This window comes from Tachyglossus aculeatus, chromosome 3, assembly GCF_015852505.1.
Source record: "Tachyglossus aculeatus isolate mTacAcu1 chromosome 3, mTacAcu1.pri, whole genome shotgun sequence".
NCBI lineage: Eukaryota > Metazoa > Chordata > Mammalia > Monotremata > Tachyglossidae > Tachyglossus > Tachyglossus aculeatus.
The window spans coordinates 81,901,400-81,923,662 of record NC_052068.1 but is presented as its reverse complement, the minus strand read 5'-3'; the positions used below and the strand labels follow the sequence as shown (position 1 = coordinate 81,923,662).

General features: G+C 38.3%; 1 protein-coding gene across 12 annotated transcripts in view; it reads right to left on the bottom strand.

Annotated features, from left to right (window-relative positions):
• Positions 1-2,630: 2,630 nt before the first annotated feature.
• TCF4 (transcription factor 4) overlaps positions 2,631-22,263 on the bottom strand; it is a 435,364-nt gene continuing 415,731 nt past the window's right edge. For 8 of the 12 annotated variants that reach the window (XM_038743885.1, XM_038743886.1, XM_038743884.1 and 5 more), the window contains 5 exons: positions 15,962-16,097; positions 13,918-14,080; positions 9,049-9,278; positions 8,046-8,186; positions 2,631-7,027 (listed from right to left, as the gene is read on the bottom strand). In XM_038743885.1, the coding sequence (XP_038599813.1) occupies positions 8,050-8,186; positions 9,049-9,278; positions 13,918-14,080; positions 15,962-16,097 (666 nt within the window). In that variant the 3' untranslated portion in view covers positions 2,631-7,027; positions 8,046-8,049. The remainder of the gene's footprint in view (positions 7,028-8,045; positions 8,187-9,048; positions 9,279-13,917; positions 14,081-15,961; positions 16,098-22,263) is intronic. The other 4 variants (XM_038743888.1, XM_038743889.1, XM_038743894.1 and 1 more) reach the window with 1 other exon arrangement.

Genomic DNA, 22,263 nt, shown 5'->3' with positions numbered 1-22,263 from the left:
CAAAGCACTGTTCTAAGCGTTGGGGTAGATACAAGGTAATCAGATTGTCCCACATGGGGCTTACAGTCTTCATCCCCATTTTACAGATGAGGGAACTGAGGCCCAGGGAAGTTGAGTGACTTGCCTAAAGTCACACAGCCGATTAGCGGCGGAGAAGGGATTCGAACCCATGACTTCTGACTCCTAAGCCATGCTGCTTCCCCCTTAGTTGCAGGAGTTCAGGAGTCCCAAGTGGGACAAGGGACTGTGGCTGATTTGATTCTTTTATTTACCTCAGAATTTGTCACAGTCCTTGGCATCTAATAAGCATTTGACAAATACTGCAACTATTACTATCATTATGCCACCAGTGGAACAAGCCTGGCGGGATACATTTGAATGGATTTATGTCCATAGAAGTATCTATGGTGGGCGTTTCAGAAGACCAAAAGGAGAGGGGAAGGAGGTGGAGAGGGAAGAGTTAAAAACTAAAGGTGGGAACATAAGTAGGACAGAGAAGTAGGTGAGGTAAATTAAATGTATTAATTGTAAACTTTAGTGTAAGCTTCTTGAGGGCAGGGACTTTGTCTTTTAAGTACTCTCCAGGTTAGTGCTCTGCAGAGAGATGAATGAAGGGTTGGAGATTGTGAGAAAAGCAATGTAACATTATCCCCACCCCAACCGTGCCAAAGGAAGCACTACCTAATACATCTCCTTGGTTCAAAACCATGGAATTTGAGGTATGGCTATTCTATTTCATTTTTTAACCCGACTAAATTGATTCTCCACCCCAAAACCTGGTTATAGGCCTTAGTGTCAAGCCTAGTGATTAGCTTGCTCCTGGTCAATTAAATATCTCCTGTCAAGAGATAGTCCTGAAGAACCCCCACATCAAATTCTAATTCCAAAAATGATGGTCAATATTTAAATAAATTGTGCTTTGGGGCTGATTTACAGCCTTCTGAGCTGAACCTCTAATTGGTTGTGACAATATTCTTGCCTTGAATATTTCTAGGTAAAAGGAACTGGCTAATTTACAGTTTAAACATTGAGTTTGTTTCCTTAAGTCCAGAGTGTCTGTAATTATCAGAGTACTAATGCTGCTTAGGTTTGTGGTTCCAGATACAAACCACATGAACTGTTTTGTGTATTTCTTGGGCTAGTGCAACATAAAAGAGGCAATATCTCTACAGGAGGGATTCACAGTTAAAGATGGCCTGTTTTAAGACTCGGGAACATAGGAACTTTCAGTTGAAGAATAGAAGGTAGATCTACTCTACCATAAAAACCTGAAGTTTTTATCCCAGTGGATGTGATTTATCATTTCCAGACTAAATTTACACATCACCTCAGCGATTCTCAGCCTCAGCGATTCTCTCAAAGATGTCCCTTCCTCTTTGAAAGTGTGTTCCATTAATTTTTTGGCATTAGGCAAGAATAGGGACTCATTTCATGAATTTATACATGTATAAATTCTATACACGTATAGAATTGTATCCTTTCTTGCAGGATTACGTGGGGAAATATAATACTAAAAGACTTGTGATTTGTGGCTTTTTTATATATTTAAAACACACATTTGAAGAACATAAGAACATCCCAAATGATATATAAGATAAAAGGCGTTAACCAAAATCTTTGGAAATTTCAAGATTTTAAAATATATGCAAACAACTAAACAAACGAACAAAAAAAAAAAAACACCTCCCAACATTTTCTCGTGGAGGGCAGTTCACGTGTGAAGCAAGTGTCGTCAGCACGTTTTCATTCAAGTGAACTAGTCACCTCACCTCATTAGCAATAATACAAGAGCGATGACGGAGAAGTTCCAGAGTTATACTGTGTACTGAGTTAGACAAGCATTTTGTAGGGTGCTGTTCTGGTGTAGGCCTCCTCGTCCAGTGCGTACACTGTAGAACATTCCTAAAATGCGGTGTTGAAATAGCCTCAGAGTTTTGCCACAGAAGGAACGGTGCCTAGTCTACAAAAATATTACTTACAGTACAGAACACTGAACCATTTTAATATGTACAACTTTCCTTCCATATAATCTGGGACGCAAATCCATTTGTACAAGTTAGACAAAGGTCTGATGGTTGACATCTGGTTGGATCGCATCCGGCAGGGACAAACCAGAAGTGATTTTTTTTTGTAAGGTGTAGATACACTGAGATTTTTGACTGTGGTTTACAATAGTCAGCTTCTAATGGAGAGATCAAAAAATAAATTGTTCATCTCAGATTTTGACTGAAAGAGATCTAGCAAGAGAAGTTTCTGCCAAACAGCCAGCAGAGCGATCCAAGAACGTTAAGGTTGACTGGACAGAGCAGTCTGCAACACAACATCAAGACACGGCGGAGTTCAGAGCTCTTCAAGTGCACAGCTTCAGTCTCACACGCCCATTAACTCTATTCTTTCAATTAATTAATCCTCTACAGAGTTTTCTCTTTGTTTTGCATGCATTCCGTTCCATTTTCTTTTAGGGCATCTCTTCCTTGGTCAACCATGTGCTTTGGCTTTATTTGATTTTAGTTTTTTAAGCCGTCAATGCCGCCAACACTTTTCAAAATGAAATAGAGGCAGTTTTACTTACAGAAGAGAATGCTATTTATATGGACATATGCAAAATGAAATGAAACAAGTGTCGGAAACAGTTTATAAAAATGGCACATTTATTGCTACAGAACGGTCATGTACATGACTGCATCGAATAACTACAGATGAGAAACAAGTAATGGCCTACATCAAGCTGTGTTTTTTTTTCTTGAAGGAACTCCAGCACACAACCTGTTTAGACACTTCTACAAATCAGAAATACACCAAAAACATGAAAAAATCGAGGCACTCAGCCACACATTGAAAACAAGGTGTAACTGTTTATATTTTTTTTTTGCTTTTTCCTTTTTTCCTTTTTTTAAACTTTTTTTTATGTTTTTACTGCTGCAGCTATGTGTACAGTCGCAAAACATTTCCCCACTGCGACCTACAACTAAAAAGAAAAAGCTACCATACAGTTTCATCTCAGTAACACATGGTAAAATAACATCTTTTAAATAGTAAAATAAAGTAACAAACTTTTACTCAGAATGATTCCAAAAATCTACAAAGAAGAAATATTCAGAATCTGACAATTTTTTTTTTGTAATATTCATGGTATAAAAGGATTGCTCCTGCGAAAAATAAGCCAAATATATTTTTATTTTTAAATTTAGTTTTTTTTTCCTACTAGGGTGTACTACAGTCTATTTTATAGCAAAAAGAGCACTAGACAAACAAAGCTTTATAACAAAAAGCCAGGCACTGATACATGGTAAATCTCTGCTTTTTTTTTTCTTATCTTCACTTAATTGCATCACAAGTAACAAGAATGAAAAAGGCCACAGTTCATATATTTTCACCATTACATATGTCTATAATACTTGAAATGAGTATGGTCAAACCAGCACTGCACAAGATGAATCAACTTCAAGTCCCATGAGAAATAATGTGTCTTGAAAGAAAAACAAACAAAACAAAAAAACAAAACGAGAGGCCCAAAGGCCTTGGAATTCATATTTCATCTTGACCTTCTTTCCCAGGCAGCCAGCAGACCAAGTTTGTTTTTGTGCTTGTTTATGTTGAAATTGTTTCCCTCCTGACTAATGTTCACTTTTGCAGACTACAATAGGCCCGTTGGATACAAAGATGAAAATTCTCTTCTCCTCAGCTTTTTCCTCCCCCCACAACTCCTCAACAACGTTAAAAAGGGAAAGAGGAAAACAAAAGAAAGAAATCGGAAGACTGAATCAGAACAAGTTGCATCACTGGTAGGACTGACAGTTGTATAAACATTAGTGTTCCTTGCAGCTACACAGAAGACAAATGGTAAAAATTTTCTAGGTGAACAGATCCCTATTCTGCATATTCATAAATTGCTTGAATGTGGAGGTGGATCAAGTATTCAAAACTGGTTTCTGAAATACATAGTTTTTGAAAACAGTTCCTAGCCTATGAAGCAACACAAATGAAATATTGACCTTGTGAGATTTTTGTACTTTTTACCCAAATTTGTGGTGCTAAATGTTTGACACAAGTCCAGTGCAGAACACCAATATCTTACCTCTGTTTGGCATCTTAAAAGCAAAGACAAACCCAACAAATCATTTCTCTCCCCTCCCTTTTTCCATTAAAAAAAATATAAAATTTCTTAAAAAATGGTACTTCCAGAGCAAGTCTTGGAGTCAGCTATGCCCCCCCGCCCCCCTCCCCCCGGCTTAAACTATTAGGAAATTGGGTAGAGATGAAAAAGGTTGCATTTTTACTGAAAGGGAATCCTACTGTAAAGAGACTTGCACCAGAGAGTAAGAAATCCAATAACAAATGTGAGGACAAATGTCTAAACGTTTTCTCATTCTGAGTGAGAACAAAATAGAAAGCACCAATTTAAAACATCAGCTACCTTCAGTTTCCTTTCGTTTGCAGATTTTCAGTTTTAATCTCATTTTCTGAAGCACCTTTATGAGAACATTTATGATGAGTGCAGTTTTAGGAATTGTTACAAATCAAAGGACTATTTCCAGTTCCTCCCCAAATGAACACATATTATTGTGCCCACATATCCTGAATGTGATCAAAATGGGTAACCTGTTTTCTATATAAAATGGCTCCTTCCAATCTTCTTGGTAGAGCATACAGTCTGAATGCATAATGTACCACTGAAATGGAAACCTTTACACTTATTGAAGAAACAATCAAAAGTTTAATCATTTTAGGCTTTGGGTGATTTTGCTTTTCATACCTTCACTCATGTAAACCTGTCCCTCTTAATATACTTTTTTTTTTTCTAGTTGACCAAAATGGATCTCTGCTGTATTTCTAAGGTTTTTAATCCACCTCCACATTTTAGAAACTTAACAAATCAAAGCATTTTAGTTTAACTTTACTGCTACTGAACATATTTACAGTTGTCAACATACATAGCTAATCAAAATGTTAATGGGTATGTAAAAGGTGATCACATGATAACTATCTTATTTGTCGTTCATGTCTTCAGAAACAAACAAAATTCAGAATTTTGTATCTCACTATCTCATTTCAATGAGACTTTCAACCACACAGATTTTTTTAAACAAAAAACAGATACAATGTATTAAAACACATAACAAGAGCCTACATGTAAAAATATAACTTTTACATACACAATCTCAAAATAATGATACGTTTGCCATTTGTTGCATAAAATTTACAAATGTATTTTTCATTACTATAGAACTGGCAAAACAGGAGAACAGATGGAACATTTAGACCATTTTTATGGATTTATGGCATTTTACTCAGTGCTGATAGGTGGAAAATCTACTTGAACAGGGAATCTTTTTTAAATACATGCCAAGTTTGTGTGGCTGTAAAAATATAAACTAGAATTAGAGACAAAAGGATGCTGACAAATACTTAACTAGGAGCACTATCTGTTAACTGTACTGTACACCAAAGTCGATCATTATAAGATTCACTAGGGAAGTTGGTTCAACCGTGCCCAGACTTCAAAGCTAGTTATCTGATGAGTTGCTGTGCCATAGCTTGATCTATGTGACTATCAAATATGTTAAGTATAAACTTCACTCATACTGGCCAGAGAAATACTGTACTCCCCCTCCTCAAGAAAGTGCAACTTAATGCTATAGGACTCATAAGGCTTGTTATAATGCTGCATGATGATTGGAAATTGGCATTTTTTCAAAATAAGGAGGAGGCGGTTAAGTGGTCTACAGTGCAGTAAATCCACTTAGCAAAAGAAAAAAAAAATAGGAAAATCAATCAGATCTGTCACACTACTTGCAATTTGCTTTTGATTGTTCCCCCCCTCAAAAATCTGACCATGTATTCAGAAACGCCTCACTGCACACTACTTAGGCTACACATGTAGGTAACACTTTAATTGTTTTGTTAAATCACAGCCACTTTGATTATGTTATGTTTCTGATGATATAAACATTGGAAGGCACAGTGGTAACATTGTAGCATTCTAACCGTGTACCTCTGAAAATCCCAGACTAGGGCCACGAGAGCAGCATTACGATTCCGACCAGCTCATATTCTGCCACGTCTTGGTAATGCTGCTTGTAATATCTACACGTGATGTAACTTTCAAGTTCTGTGTTCCCAAAAGACTGGAGAAACAATTGTCTACTTAGTTATGAATGAGAAGCAACATCAGGGCCAGCATTTCATCCTGTAATACCCCTCCAGAGAAGGAGTTGGCACTACAGGTCACAATAACAAAACAGGGGAGAAAGGCAGAAATAAGACAAAAAAATCGGTATTTACAGTAAAATCTTTTTTAAAAAAGTTAATCGGTACTATTTTTTTACAGGAGAAAAAAGTCTGAAACAAATGAACAAAAGCTTACCATAGTCACTAAATTTTTAATATATATTTATATATATATTTATATATATATATTTGTCATAGGTCTATAAGATCCATCTGTTCCTCCTACCCTAAGGAATGGCTAATGTCATCACTTCATTTTCATTAGGACGTTTGCTGGTTTTGTAAGTAGCAGGGAAGCAAAGCTACCCTTTTAATATCCAGTAAGTATAAACACTAGCTGACTAGAACACCAACAAAAACGTTCATGTAGTTTTCTTCAGAAGTACACTTTTTCATTATTGCAAGTTTACAATTTTTAAATTAAATATTTTTTTCAGACTTACAAATTAATTATTTATTTTTTTTTTCCAAAAGAAGTTTAGGCACAAATGCATTGTTCCACAGTGTGGAGAAGATTGCCATTCAGTCTCTAGGCTGCGCGATGCAGCTTGCAACATCCTGCTTAAACATTCTGAATGATATGTTAAAGAGAGTTGTCCCCTCAAGTTGCACTTTTTTTTTTGTTTCAATAATCGGGAATGCTGATAATCTCTTGCGTCTGTGATTCGTAACTACTCAGACTTGTCTTATATTACAAAAAAGGGGGATTAAGGAGAAGTGTTTATGTAGGTTTAAGATAATACAGCTGTTAAGGAAGTGGTCTCTTGTTTAAACGAAGAAATGTAGCAACTTGGACCTGCGAAGGAAGAAGAAGTAAAATCAATACAATTAAATGGGGGAAGAAGTCTTATTCAGAAAGAGTTTCGAGACTTCTAAATCAAAGTTGAAATGCTAGGGAACTGGGGAAGTTTGCAAAGAGCTTGGCTTCAATGTCTGATGCCATATAGCTCATTTCACGTATACACCAGAGGCAATAGGTCTTACCAAAGGCTTCATCAAAGCCTTTGTTTCAAAAGCTTATTTTTACTATATTGAGAAATAGATTTGCAGATTGGCTGCCATGGGCGATAAGTAAATGATGAATACAGGAACTGAAAAATCCATGATCTCTCACTCTACATGTAAGTAGAGTAGATAAGTAGGGGGTTGAGAGGTAAAATAGTTCATTCCCTCTCTCATATCGCTAACATTCTCTCTACAAGTAGGTAAAAAACCCCTATAATGATGATAATAATTGTGGTATTTGCTAGACACTGTTCTAAGCACGGGGGTAGATACAAGGCAATCAGCTTGGACACAGTCCCTGTCCCACAGGGGGCTTACAGTCTTAATCCCCATTTTTACACGAGGTAACTAAGGCCCAGAGAAGGTAAATGACTTACTCGTCGTCATACAGCGGGAGAGTGGCAAAGAGGGGATTAGAATTTATGATCTCCTGATAGGCCCATGCTCTATCCACTATGCCATGCTGCTTCCTGGTGAGTGGAGAGTTACAGGCTAAAGCATATCCCAACTTGGCCAGATCCAGCTCCAGGCTTGGGGTGGTCTCATTGAACAACCAATGTTATTTATTGAGCATTTATTGTAGGCACGCTGCACTAAGTTGTTGGAGAGTTGGCAGATACGATCTCTCCCTTTAAGGAGTTTGCAATCTACTTAGAACATAAGGCGTTTTAGTCCAAAACAACCTAACCAGTAGGATGGTACCCAGTCTCCAGCGGGGGCTCTAAGGAAATACTTTTTTAGGGGACTGTTTGAAAACACCCATGTCACATGCCTATGTGTGGCTTCAAAATGGTTGAAAAGAAACTTGCCATTTTACATCTGTCCCATATGATTAGACGCATCTCCCATTCCAGGATGAGGTCCTGCCAAGGAGAGTGGAGGGGGCTCTGAAGATACTTTTTCTTCTTCCCTTCTTTTCAGACATGCTGCTTTAGGGTTCAGATTCCTTTCTGTAGAATATTAAAGCAAAGAGCAGTGTAAACCTGTCTGTAGCTTTTCATTCCCCACAAATATGTTCACTGATGTGACAGTTTTCCAGAATCAAGACAGAAATGAAACTTTCCCAGCAGTCAAGAAGTAAGGGGTCTTTACAGCACTGGTTACACTAAGTGTATATTTTAGGGGTATGATTCCCTTTCTCATATTTGGAGTATTTAACTAGAAAGAAGAGAAGACAGAGTGTCCTGTGAGCCCACTGTTGGGTAGGGACCGTCTCTATATGTTGCCAACTTGTACTTCCCAAGCGCTTAGTACAGTGCTCTGCACACAGTAAGCGCTCAATAAATACGATTGATTGATTGATTGACTTTATTAACGGGGCAAAGATGTGGGCTGGATAGCAGAAACTTCTATATGTGTCAAAGTTTCCTTCCAGGTTATTCCTTCTAAGGAGAGTCCTTATGGGGGGGCAGGGTAGCAGAGCTTAAGACGAGAAGAAGGACTAAGAAATGTTTGTAGTATCAGCCATCTCATCAGCTTTCTTTTGGTTGACTCTCTCCAGCTACTTGCCTTTTTCTTCTATCGGCTGATGCCGAACTGACTGAGGGTCCAAGATTCTTTCTCCCTTCCTGTCCTCCCCCATCTGTCAACCCACCTCACTTGCCAGTGTTTGATGATAGATGGGTTTCCAAACTCAGATTTCTGAAAACCTGCAGAGAGAACATCTAACGTCCTCCTGGACCCTTTCTCTTGACTTTGTCATAAAAATTGACTTTGGGGACTGCTGTGGCTCACCACGGTGGAAAACTTTAGAATCTGTCATCAGTTCAATGGCTTGAGTTACCTAGCAGAAGAAGCTGAAATGACACGTACCTCGGACTTGCTGTTCTAAGCTGAGGATGACAGCCACAGCCTGGTGGAGGATCAAAAGTTTGGTCTGCGGCTTGTCGCTCTTCAGATGGAGTTGCACCATCCGGCCCAACTCCTTGAAAGCCTCATTAATGTCACGCACGCGTAGGCGCTCACGGGCGTTGTTGGCCATTCTCCGTTCTTTCTCTCTCTCTGCCTTCTGCTCTGGTGTAAGGTCTTCATCATCGTTATTGCTACAAGACAAAAAGGGCACCATATTTTCTAATAGTGTGGGGAAAAAGAAATGTTCTCTGATCATCTTTGCCAGGTTTTTCCTGAACTTGACCATCTTAAGCCTGGGCTGAATCGAATGTCTTTAACTTTTAATGCTATAGCTATGATGTTTTGGAGTTGCCTGCCAACTGAATCCTCTGCATTACAGCTCACACAAGGGCTGGTTAAAAGACAAACAGGAGAATGTGCCCATGAAAGTGTAGTTCAAAGACCACTAGATTGCACAAAGCAGCACCACAGCCAGGGTGTCCTAAACATACACGGCATAACCATGTCTGTGAAGAACTTTTGAAATATTATTTTTAAACTTCTCATGTAGAAGAGGTGAGTATTGCAACTCACATCAAAAAAAGGCACTCTGGCAGGATTCAATCTGGATAATCAACAAAATATATAGAAAGATGAGAAGCTCTATCAGGTGAAACCAGTGGATTGTATAGGAAGATCTGAAATACAGTATACAGGACAGACTTACCTAAGGACATGGTCACAAGTTAGGGATAGGAGATGGGAAGAAAAAAGCCTCAAGCTGAAAGAACCATGTAAGTTTCTTAAATTAGTTTCCAGAACATACTGCCCCTTCCTATCCAGGGGCCTTTTCTTTCCCAGTGAATGGGGAGGGAAAAATAGAAGTTTTATTCTGCAGGTGATGGCCTATCAAAATTAATGACACTGTCATTTATCAGTGGGGCATAATGCACAGTGCCCTGGGCTATCTGGCCTGAAGATACAATTTCTAAGAAAATGAAATGCGTTTATATGGGGGGCAGTGGGAGGCTCTGCACCTAGCAACATTTGAGAAACTTTACGATGCATCCTTGATGTCACCAGTGACAAAGTTGCAATACCTGGAAAGTCTAAGTAACCCAGAGGGGTCATAAGGCTAGGATGGTAGAAAGAGGAGAGATTGAGATCTTCTTACTAAAGATAAAGCCTCCTGGAAGAAACAGTTTGCCCTGATCTAGAAGGGATCCTGTCTTTAAGAGGGGTATGTGGCCCTGGCTCACTTCTGACAAAGTGTAGGACTTTTGTATCTGGTTTAATAAAATGAATGTTAGGATGTACGGAAGATAGAATGTAAGGATGTCCTGAAAAATTGAGGATAGAAAGCACTTTCATCCTCTCACAAATGACGCTAGGAAGTCCACTTACCACAAAATGGTTTCCTAGTTCTGCCCCCACCACCATTAAATCTTTTCCCTGTTCCCTGATTAACCTTTGCCTTTCCAGCTATTTCATATAAGTGCTTGTGCTATGGCATAGTGCCCAAATTACAAAAGACAGCAACAAAAAGCATCTTTCAGCTGGATTGAGTCCTAAAGCTAACCATTGGGATGCTCAAACTCTCTAGGTAACACAAAGAGGATTTGAAAATGTTCATATGCTTTCCAAGGGTCCACAAGTTAATGCCTAACTTGGGTTGGTTTATCCATGTATAAATACATTGGCTACGCAAATAGTTTTTGTTTCAGTGCTGACTTACAACAAAGATTTGGAAAAATAACTAAACAGTGCCAGAGTGACCTTTTTAAGTAAACTGGCCCTTAGCAATAAATTAAAATGGCCTACCCAAACTTCAAAGGGTTCATAAATATGCATAAGCAGCAGTTAATGGTTAAATGAATAAAACTTGATATGATCAGAGAGCAGCAGCATAAAGGCATTAGGGATTTGAAAGTACCATTTCCACTGAATCTTGCCAATGTGGCAATGATTGAGAGAAACTCAGGTGTCACTGTTTTTTTTTTCCTCTCATCTTCTCTTTTGGTTAGAGGAAGAGCATAAGCTGGTATCTTCAATATTTTTGAAGTTCAAGTTTCATTTAAGCCACAGAATTTTTAAAGGAGAGGCCAATCAATAATGGTCCGTATATCAACAGTGCTCTTTAGTTTAAATTTGGGGTAATTATATCTTGATTCTGCTTTCAAAGCAGAACATGTTTTGGCCAGATCCACATAGCACAAATGAAGCAGCAAGCTGGTCAATTTAGTTGGTGTAGACAGTCAATCTGGATAACTCAGGATAGAAAAGAAGATTAATTATCCTGTGCCAAAAGTGTGCAGGTAGTGCTTTGGGGTCTGACAAACTTGGAATGGAATATTAAAAAGCATAAATTTGCTAGTTAATTGCTAATGCTCCATTTCACTTAGTTCTGGGCAGACTCTGAACAAACTGAAAGGCAATTTGGATAAATGCAGGCTAAATTAAGAAGCAAAGATGGCCAGACTATCTCATCTCTACATCTAGAACACCCCATTAAAGGCAGCAGCCTAGACCAAGGTAAACATTGTTTTTCCTCAACTTCAGAATTACACTGAATTATGACACTGATTATCTTAATCAATCAATTAATGGTATTTCAGTGCTTATTCGGTGCAGAGCTCTAAGCACTTGGGAGAATACAAAAGTGTCCGTAGACATGATCCCTGCCCTACAGGATCCTACAATCTAGCAACAAGGGATTGTTTCATCAACAGCACGGTTTCAGTGAAGAATCCCTGTATTCAAGTCCATTTTGCAAGGGACTTAACACTCCTACATTTACTGTATTGGGATTTTTATTTACTCAGGTTTGTGCCTTGCCTGACAGGTGAACTTTGAGCCTATAATATGGCAACCATGTTCAATTTTATGTTTTGAAAAAAATTCATCTGATGCTTCTATAAAGGCTACCAAAAGGTAGGATATTAGTTCAACTTAATAATAATAATAGTAGTATTTGTTTAGTAGTATTTAGTAGAATTGTACCAGGCACTGTACTAAGGACTGGAGTGGAGACAGGTAAATCGGGTTGGACACAATTCTTGTCCCACTAGGAGCACACAGTCTCAATCCCCATTTTACAGATGACGTAACTGAGGCACAGAGAAGTGAAGTGTCTTGCCCAAGGTCATACAGCACACGAGTGGTGAAGCTGGGATTAGAAGCCATGACCTTCTGACTCATAGGCCCGTGTTTATCCACTTTGCCATGCTGCTTCATGGCAATATCTGATTGCGGGTTAAAAATCTGCAATAATGACTCAGAGCCAGCATTTCTACCCTTTCCCAACTCACTATGACTAAAGAAATATGCATTGGAGTCCAAATCATAGGGTTTCACCAACAGGTTAGAGCAGCACACTGAAGAACAGACTAGTGGAGGTAGAACTGGTGATGTGCATGTAGATATCAATACTATTTATAAGGTGATCTTAGAGCACAAAGGATTATATATTTTGTGGTGCCTCAGTTTACTCATCTCTCAAAACAGAGGGGCCCTTTGGGAAAATACTGCTGTTTTACTGTGGACAGGGACCATGCCACTCTATTATTCCGTACTTCCCAAGATGGTATTAAAAAAGTACACTGCACCAAGTGGGGGCTCAAATACTGCTTCTATATATAGGCTCATAAAAATCTGATCTGTCTTCTTACATGACATCTAGATATCAACAGGATTGAAATAATACATCTGCACCAAGTGCATCCTGAATTGAATTTGAAGCAGATTGCTCCATATCTTCCACTATTTGACACGAGACAAACAACAAGCTGGGCTCTTTAACATATAGTTGCTGTGAGTGGGTGAAGAGGCCATAGTCATTCTAGGGTGCTTGTCTCAAGAAACCTGACACTAAAGCAGTAAGCTGAAAGAGGGCATATCTTAGGAACTCAGATCTGAGGGAGAGCCGTGATTGAAAGACAGGGGAAAAGGCAGGACTGTCAGCCTACTCAAGTGTGAACTGTCTAATCAAGCTACATGCATGGGAAGGCAATAAGATACTTAGGTTGGCTGCTATACTCTGTGCTCACAAAGCAGTGCTCTCAAGGCCAGCAAAGATGCACTTCAAACACATAATATCAGTTAACAGTCCACGCCTACGGCCATTAAGTGGAAACCAATTCAAGCACTTACTACAGTGCTTTGCACACAGTAAGCACTCAATAAATACAACTGAATGAATGCCATTTATAGCATTAGGCCCATGTGTTAGAGGTTCAAATCCAAAGCAACTGAAGCAAAAAGCACATAAATGTAGTGAAGGCTCTGGACTCTCTTAAATTAACTTAAGTTCAATAAGATAAAGCAGGGTTTATATCCTTGACATTGAAAAATATTTCAGTAGACATTCAAACAAAATTGCAGTTTGTATACCCAGGGAAAATGCTGCGTGCTCTAGTATTTTGAAACATACACAATTACGGAAATTAAAAGATAAATGTCTTCTGAAAACTGAGCGCCAGTAAGAGTACAGATTTTTCAAATACTTTTGTGTAACATACAATTGTGATAGGTTTTTGAAATTTAGAAAAAAATAAACGTTTTGAAACAAATTTACACATGAACATGGGTAAGAAAATCACCCTTTTTAAATCTTTCACAAATGATTTATATCATGTGTAATCTGCTTTGAGTTCCAATTGAAGATTTTGGAGCAATTTTAGGCATTACCAGAGTACATGTATCCGAAATGATACCATTAGTACTACCAGAAATGACCTTTAGGCTGCAGATTTACCTGCCAGGAAAGAACTCAAATGGTTTCTTCCTGTTCTGTTCACTTCATCAAAGTCCAATAAAGGAATTAAATGAAGCGACAGTATTATATACTGTTACCTAGATCTTGACCTAGTAATTGATTTGATATCCTTCTTGTCGTCATCTAATTTCTTGTCCTCGGAAGATTTTGTGTCTTGGAGGTTTTCATCGCCTTCATCATCGGATTTGATCTCGGAACTTCCTGAGGACACGCTCTGCCCCTGAAGTCCAGTTGGCATGCCTTCAGAAAGAGAGAGAAAGCCACTGTTAGCAAGGCTTCAACAGAGGGAAAAATAAATATTCTGGTTCTTAATTGGGATGTTGCCACTAGGCAAGAACGTAAGCTGTTCAAGTGGGTTACTTTCTTTCCATACTGTCATTTCTTTCTGTTTCTCTGGAACAGAGGGGAAGTTTCCAAAATGCACCTGCTGAAACCAGTTTTCATTGCACTGGCTCTGAGGTTAAATTCTATTTTGCAATCTTTTGGAGTAGATGGTAATTTCACTGTCTACAAAACATCAACTTAATTGCAATGAAAATCATAATCACGAAAATCACACACCTCAATGTTCTGATTAAGAATCCCAGTAAATATCAGCTATTATATTGAGCGTCTTCATGTGCAATGATTTAATAGAAAAAAGTACTTAAAATATAATTCCCATAGAATAAGCAAAATACCTTATTAGATCTCATACCAGAATGACTGAATTATGTTTCATCACTTTCAAAGAATAATCAACCTCTGAAGATGTTACATCTCTGAGGCAATTAGGTGAGCACCTCCTTTTAACTTTTAGGAAAATGGAAGCACTGTTGGCTATGATTTTATTCACTTTCTTAGGTTCCTAATAAACACTGAATCATTTCCCCTGCTAATCAATTATAATGGTAAAGGAAATATGATTGAACAGCTGGTTGCCATTTGCAATGCTTAGTATCTCAGATGGTTTTAAAACAGAAAGATGAGCAGGGGGATGCCTGGAGGAACCTTCCAGCCAAATGACAATTTGCAAAGGACAATGGGCAGGGGAAACATGTTCTTAAAGTTCATGGCAATCCTTTGATTTCCACAGAATGGAGGTGTGAGATCAATAGAGTACTTCCATACTCCAAAAAGTCTTCCAATCTTTAACCCTTCACAGCTCTGGGTCACACTGAATCCAATATTAAGTAGATAAAAGTGGGAGCTTATTAGAACTTTTAATACATTTAAATAAGGAAGGCATAAGTAATGTTATTTTTATGTGTGTGTATGTGTGCAAACTCTTTTTCCCATCATTATACAATTTACCCAAGAGGTGTTTGGATTAGGGATTCAAGTTGGGACAGCGGGGCAGTTTAAGGTTTAAAAAAACATCTGTCTATCAAATTCTTTGGAAGCATTACTTTTCTTGTTTAAAACTACTGTGGGCTGCTAGAACGTGAATTTACTCATTAAATCATATTTATTGAGTGTTACCCGTGTGCTGAGCAATGTATTAAGCACTTGGGGGCATACAATACAACAATAAACAGACACAATGAGCTTAGATCATTATCACGAAAATCACACACTCAATGTTCTGATTAAGAATCCAAGTAAATATCAGCTATTATATTGAGCATCTTCATGTGCAATGATTTAATAGAAAAAAGTACTTATAATATAATTCCCACAGAATAAGCAAAATACCTTATTAGATCTCATAACAGAATGACCGTCTCTATATGTTGCCAACTTGTACTTCCCAAGCGCTTAGTACAGTGCTCTGCACACAGTAAGCGCTCAATAAATACGATTGATTGATTGATTGATTATTCATTTGTGTTAACCTTGTAGAATACTAAAAATAAACTTTCTCCTCATCACTGTTCCCCTTCCCCTTCTCTGCTCAAACAGCTCTACCGCCCCAAATGATAGTGGAAAACCAAAGTTTTTGGGGAAATGCAACTGTGAAGTTAGATACCACATCACCTTTTTTTTTTTTTTGCTGTGTGTCGGGGGGAGTGATGAATTTTAATTCCAGTTTTCTGCTACTCTTAGAGCCCGTTAAGGATGCCAATCTCAAACACGCCCCTACTCACCTAAGTGACTGGCTTGATTTCCCTATTTCTGCCCGAACCTCTTTGGAGAACTTACCCCGGTATGGATCTTGGGGTGGATTCAGGTCAGGAGATGTTGCGGACTGAACTGGGAGCTGTGGGACCGGAACTTGGTTTGGCACAAGAGAGTGGCTGCCTCGCAGGGCCACACCATCTTCACGATGGGCACCAACCTGAAGGGGCAAGAGATGTCACACGATTTAAAGGCAACCAAAGGTGAATGGGAGAGGCAGTCACTGAGACAGGGGCATCGAAAAATGCAGAGTTTGTGGTTATTTTACACTAGAGGGCGCCGGGGTACCGCAGATCCACAGAAAATGAGAAAAAAAACCACTTTTTTAACACTCAGTAAGATGCTGTGCAGCACATTTAGTGACAAATACGGCAGAGGAGCTCAGGCAGGTAAAACGTCAAATTGTCTCCCAGAGTGCTGCAGCGGAGCGCACTGATTCGTACCCATCTGTCTTCTATCATGTCCGCCAACAGATCTGACAATTATCTTAATGCCCATATGCTTAATTGTGGGCTTCTCAATTCCCCCATCGCTATCGGAAATCCTGCAGGAATTTCAATTTGGCATTCGACTTTCATTTCAGGGGACGAGATTCTCAGGCCTGCCATTTTTTTTTTTTTTCTTTCCATAATGCCACCTAAGCCCTGACGGCGGAAGCTACAACGGTAGGCGACACAGCCCCTGTTCGGTACAAACATAATAAAATGTCACCTGGCTTTCCAAAACTGGCAGCCCATTCCAAATTAATGTTTACTGTATTTCATCAACTGACTAGTTACAAATCCAAAGGGGGACCATTTCTGCCAAAGCCACCACACCGGAAAATATATCAATAAGGGTTTTATTAAACACACCAAAAATGTCATCACTGCTATGCAGGCACATTGGAATTACTTCTATTACATCCACTGACTCTACCCCGAAAAGCATTACCTAACAAGCTAATATGCTATGTGGCTCCAAATGAGTGAAGTATATAGACTGTGTTTCAAAGATTCTTTCACTGTGTTAGCTACGGATACAACTCGAGGCTCCAGAGATTCTGACTTTTGCCACCGTCTATTATTAGCCCATGACTCAAAGCAGAAAAATTAAGCATTTCTGAGTTTTGCGAAGCATGAATAACATACACTTCAGTTTCCAACCAGATCTTTTTTAAAATTTTATCCCCATTTTAGAGATAGAGGAGTCATTAACCACAGAATGCTGGTCTAAAATGAACCTATCTAAAATGCAGAGATCCACAAAAATCTATGAAAGCACCATGTTTTCAGATACAAATATTGAACAGATAACATAGCCGAATTGACATAAGTAATTCAAAAGCTAAGTATAAAATAAATGAAGATACATCTAAAGGTACCATGAAACCAAAATATTTTGATTAGAACACATAGCAGAAAACCAGAACCACCTAAATTAAATATACTGCCCTTTTGACATTATCTTTGTAAGTCTCAAAATACGGTATCTCTCAGGATCAGTTTAGAGAATTACAGAAACGCAGTCTGCCCTAACACCAAACTCTCTGACTGTGATTAAAGCCAAAGCTGACTTCAGAGTTCCATTAGCAGAAATAAAACATATTTTAAGAAATCTACCATTCCCACAAAAAAAACTTTACTAGTGGTCATTTTGAAATAACCAGATTTTATTTCCTAGTTCTTTGATCAAATTTCAGCAATGGCAGGCAGAGTGGGGTTTGTTTTTTCAGATCAAGATTAAAGAGAACAGAATTAGGCACAGCAAAACATAGGAATATTTAAGATTTACTCTAAATATTAACTGTCAGACACAGCAAAACATAGGAATATTTAAGATTTACTCTAAATATTAACTGTCTTTTAGTTAGTACAAGTTCTAGGGAATTATTTCTACATTACTCAAATGTTCAGGGATATCTCTGACATTCATTTTGTTTCTCCTTTGTAATGCTGAATAATGTGATAATGGCTTTTAGTAGGAAAGAGAACATTGTTTCTGAATAAAGGGAGTGAACAAATTCTGTAGATATAGGCAACTACATTTATATGTCAATTTCTACTGAATTTTAGTTAGGGACTGGTACCTAGCTGAATAGGAGAAAAGGACAAACACTAATGCATTTCTCTTCTCGGGAATAGAAGGTGTTTTCCAAATAGATTCTTGTGGTGAAGTGACAGGGTAGTTATGATATCATTTTTCTGGTGAAGACTATTTGAAAAATTCAGCCTGGCAACCCAGTTTTTCCTTCCAGATAGGATGTAAGTTACAGATGGGAAGTTTAGATGCGAGATCTGGAAGGATCCTAATCCTTCCTAGTAAATCCCATCACTGCAGCGGTTGTTAATCTTTAAAGAGGATCCAGTCCATTTTAAATTCAATGACCAAAGTATTTTTCATCCAGAAAGGACCACTGTTTATCTCAACATCATGAAGTCAATAAAGCCATCATTTTTTAAAAAAATTGAGTGCTTACTGTATGCAGAGCACTCTACTAAATACTTAGGAGAGTACACAATACAACAGAGTTGGCAGACATGTTCCCTGTTCACAACAGGCTTAAAGCCTAAAGGGGTGGAAGCGTTGATCACATCAGGATCGTGGAATTATTGAATTCCTTTGCCCAGAATCATTCTATGGAAGGCCCCAACTTTTTTGGAATAAACCTGGGCCCATAATTTGGGGCCTATTAATTCATTCAATAGTATTTAGTGATCACACTGTGCACAAAGCACTGAGCTCAGTACTTGGGAGAGTATTACAATGGTAAAAGAAAAAACCCTTGTCTCAAGGGGCTTATAATGGAGTCATTTTTATTTTCAGGATTCATTTCCCTAAAACCCTAAGTTTTTTGTATTCACATATCACTTGATATCACACATGCACACACACACACATATGGAGTATATCTGTTCTGGATTATTTTTAAAAAATCTACCTGTTTTCTGATAGACTCACATCAGGATTGGACATAATTGGATTTCATGATTCTAGCAATACTCATGGAGCATTTTATTCCTGTTTAACTTTCCCTTTAAGAATTTCTGTTCTCTTGCGTAATCATCTCAATTGCTTCTTTTGTTTGGTAGCATTGCAATCTAGTGTAACTTCTATACTGCACTTGGGAATAGAGGGTTCACAATTTCACAGATTTGATTTAACGTATTTCCAAATGTTTATCTTGACTGTCCAATTTTTGTTATTAAATTTAATACAATCCTGGAGATAAGGGCAATTAATTACCTAGTGAAGCATTTGGATATTTATAATACATAGTTAAAAAGAAACTGGAAAAATGTAAAACAACTGAGTGGTGATTGAATAATAGTATTCAAACATAGGAATTATTATTCCAGGGCACAATGACCAAATGTGCCCACCTCTATACTAAGGACTGAAAATATGTATCAGAGAAGCGGTGTGGCTCAGTAGAAAGAGCATGGGCTTTGGAGTCAGAGGTCATGGGTTCAAATCCCAGTTCCGCCAATTGTCAGCTGTGTGACATTGGGTAAGTCACTTAACTTCTCTGTGCCTCAGTTACCTCATCTGTAAAATGGGGATTAAGACTGTGAGCCTCCCGTGGGACACCCTGATCACCGTGTAACCTCCCCAGTGCTTAGAACAGTGCTTTGCACATAGTAAGCACTTAATAAATGGTATTATTATTATTATTATTATTACAGCAAACAGGATTTAGGTGGAGTATAAGAAGCTCTTGCACTGTGAAAGTTATTGAGGGAAGTTGAATAAAATTTCCTTCTGAGAGTTTTAAAATCACAATTAATCCATATATTTAGGAGATTTTGGGATAGCCCTGAGTCACACAGTAAAATGACCTTAACTAATCACTTCTAGCTTTTTGTGTGACAAACAGTAGAAATGAATCAGAAGTCTCAAAGACTATTAAAATAACATCATTAATTTGCTTTAGAAGCTTTTTTTATCTGTTAAATTAATTCCACAAGAACATAAGTTACTTACAGTTCACACAACTTTATATAAATTTCATATTAATTAATGGAAGTGAATACACAATGCAAGTGCTTAGTACAGTGCTCTGCACACAGTTAGTGCTCAATAAATACAACTGAATGAATGAAGGAATAATCATGACTATTTGGGGATTCAAAGTTCCCTCTTGTCATTAAGATGAGCCTTTTCTGTCCTCTTCATAGCCTGCTAATGCAGTTGTCAACATCCCCCCCCCGCAAAAAAAACACAAATCAAATACTGAATCCAGAATTTAGTTTTCCTAATTACTAACATATACTGATTCCTGGGGAGAGGAGGAAGAGGAGGAAGGAGAAGGAGGAGGAGGAGGAAGAGGAGGAGGGAGAGGAGGAGGGAGAGGAGGAGGGGGAGGAGGAGGAGGAGGAGGGGGGAGGAGGAGGGGGGAGGAGGAGGAGGAGGGGGAGGAAGAGGAAGAAAGAAGAAGAAGAAGAAGAGGAGGAGGAGGAGGAGGAGGAGGAGGAAGGAAGAAGAAGAAAAGGAGGAGGAGGAGGAGAAGGAGGAGGAGGAGGTGGTGGTGGTGGATGTGTGGGTGTGTGTGCGCACGTGTGTGTGCGTGCTCTTTTCTAGCAGTGTGGCTCAGTAGAAACAGCCTGGGCTTCAGAGTCAGAGGTGATGGGTTCAAATCCCTGCTCTGCCAATTGTCAGCTGTGTGACTTTGGGCAAGCCACTTAACTTCTCTGTGCCTCAGTTACCTCATCTGTCAAATGGGGATTAAGACTGTGAGCCTGCCATGGGACAACCTGATCACCTTGTATCCTCCCCAGTGCTTTTTTCAGTGCTTTGCACATAGTAAGTGTTTAATAAATGCCATCATTATTATTACTAAAAGTCTTGAAGTTTCTGAAACTATGAACATTATTTTTCCCTTTTGAATATTTAATGCATTTGACAATATTCTGACTGTGAACCTCTCAGGAAATTTGTTGAGAAAGATGCCTTCCAATGATCCCTGAATGAGACTCTGGCCATGTATTAATGATATCATCTTAATGATACTGTTGCATAATACAGATAGATTCATCATTCTGTCACTTTCAAATTGATCAATAGTCCCTCCCTATTTTCATACTAGTGCTATGTCAAAGGAGTAATTAGATCTACCTATTAAATTTTAGACAGATTCCCAATATAGTTGCTTCAATTTTCCACTGGACAAATTATTCCCTAGAAGTAAATTAAGCACTTTAATGGTAACATTATTCCTTGCAAAACACGAGGGTACCATTTGATTTTAGAGAAAGTAATCTTCCTGTCGGTAGTAACTTAAGCCAGAGTAAAACTATAATAGTAAGCCGATTTTCTCAACATTTAAAATCAACTCTCTGATACTTTGAATATACTCTGGGTGGAGCATTAACTCTTTCAGATTATCATGTACACAGCAGTATAATGAACAGTTTTCCGATAACCTGAAACAGCTAATACTCCTCCCAAAGTTCTCCTTACTATCAGAGGCTATATTAGACCAAAGACTAAGTGGGCCCAGTAATAGTAACCATAAAATTGTTGCAATGCATTCCAAGGATTCCAGTAAGCTTACTTTTTTTAGCTTTCATCTTGGAATGTTAACTTCCTTTTCCAAAGCACTGCAACACGAACTCTTACATTGACGTTCTCTCAATTTTCTGGGTAATTGGGAAAAAATGTAGTCCAAACCCTGGGGCAAAAGTCACGTTGTCCATCATATTCCCTGAATTCAAGCAGTTGCTGAATAAACATTTGGAAATGTACTGTTGCAATTAGATGTTTAGCAAGGCCACCTTTACCTGGGAATACTGCAGAACAACTCGGTAAACACCACTGTCCCACATTGAAGACAGCAACAAACAAAAATAGATTCATTACTTTCACTCTGTTTTCAACTTTCATTTCTAAAAGTAATTACTGTACTGCATTGAACAGGCCTACTTGGTGAATGCGCAGACGCCTTAAATGTCATTTGGCAGTTATTTGATCCTTGTTAATGCTATCTCCTGAGATAAATATCTCAAAATAGGCTTCAGACCCAAGTAACTCCTGCACTACCACAATCTTTCTAACAATGGGCACCAAATGGAACTCCAGGGGATGGAAATTGACCGAACTATAGCTATAAGCAAAACCAAGGTCCAACACCCTTTTATAAGAATCCCACAAAAGTAATATTCCTCACTAGTTGTATTTATAAACTTCAACAGCCAACACTAATTGTGTATTTTGTACGGCATGCATGTTTCAAAATGTACTCATTGATATGTTCTTTCTTTGCAAACAAGGAAATATAGGCTAAAGGAGAAAAAAAAAAAACCCAGGAATTATAATGTCTTTTCACTTTTTTTGGTTTGCAATAAACA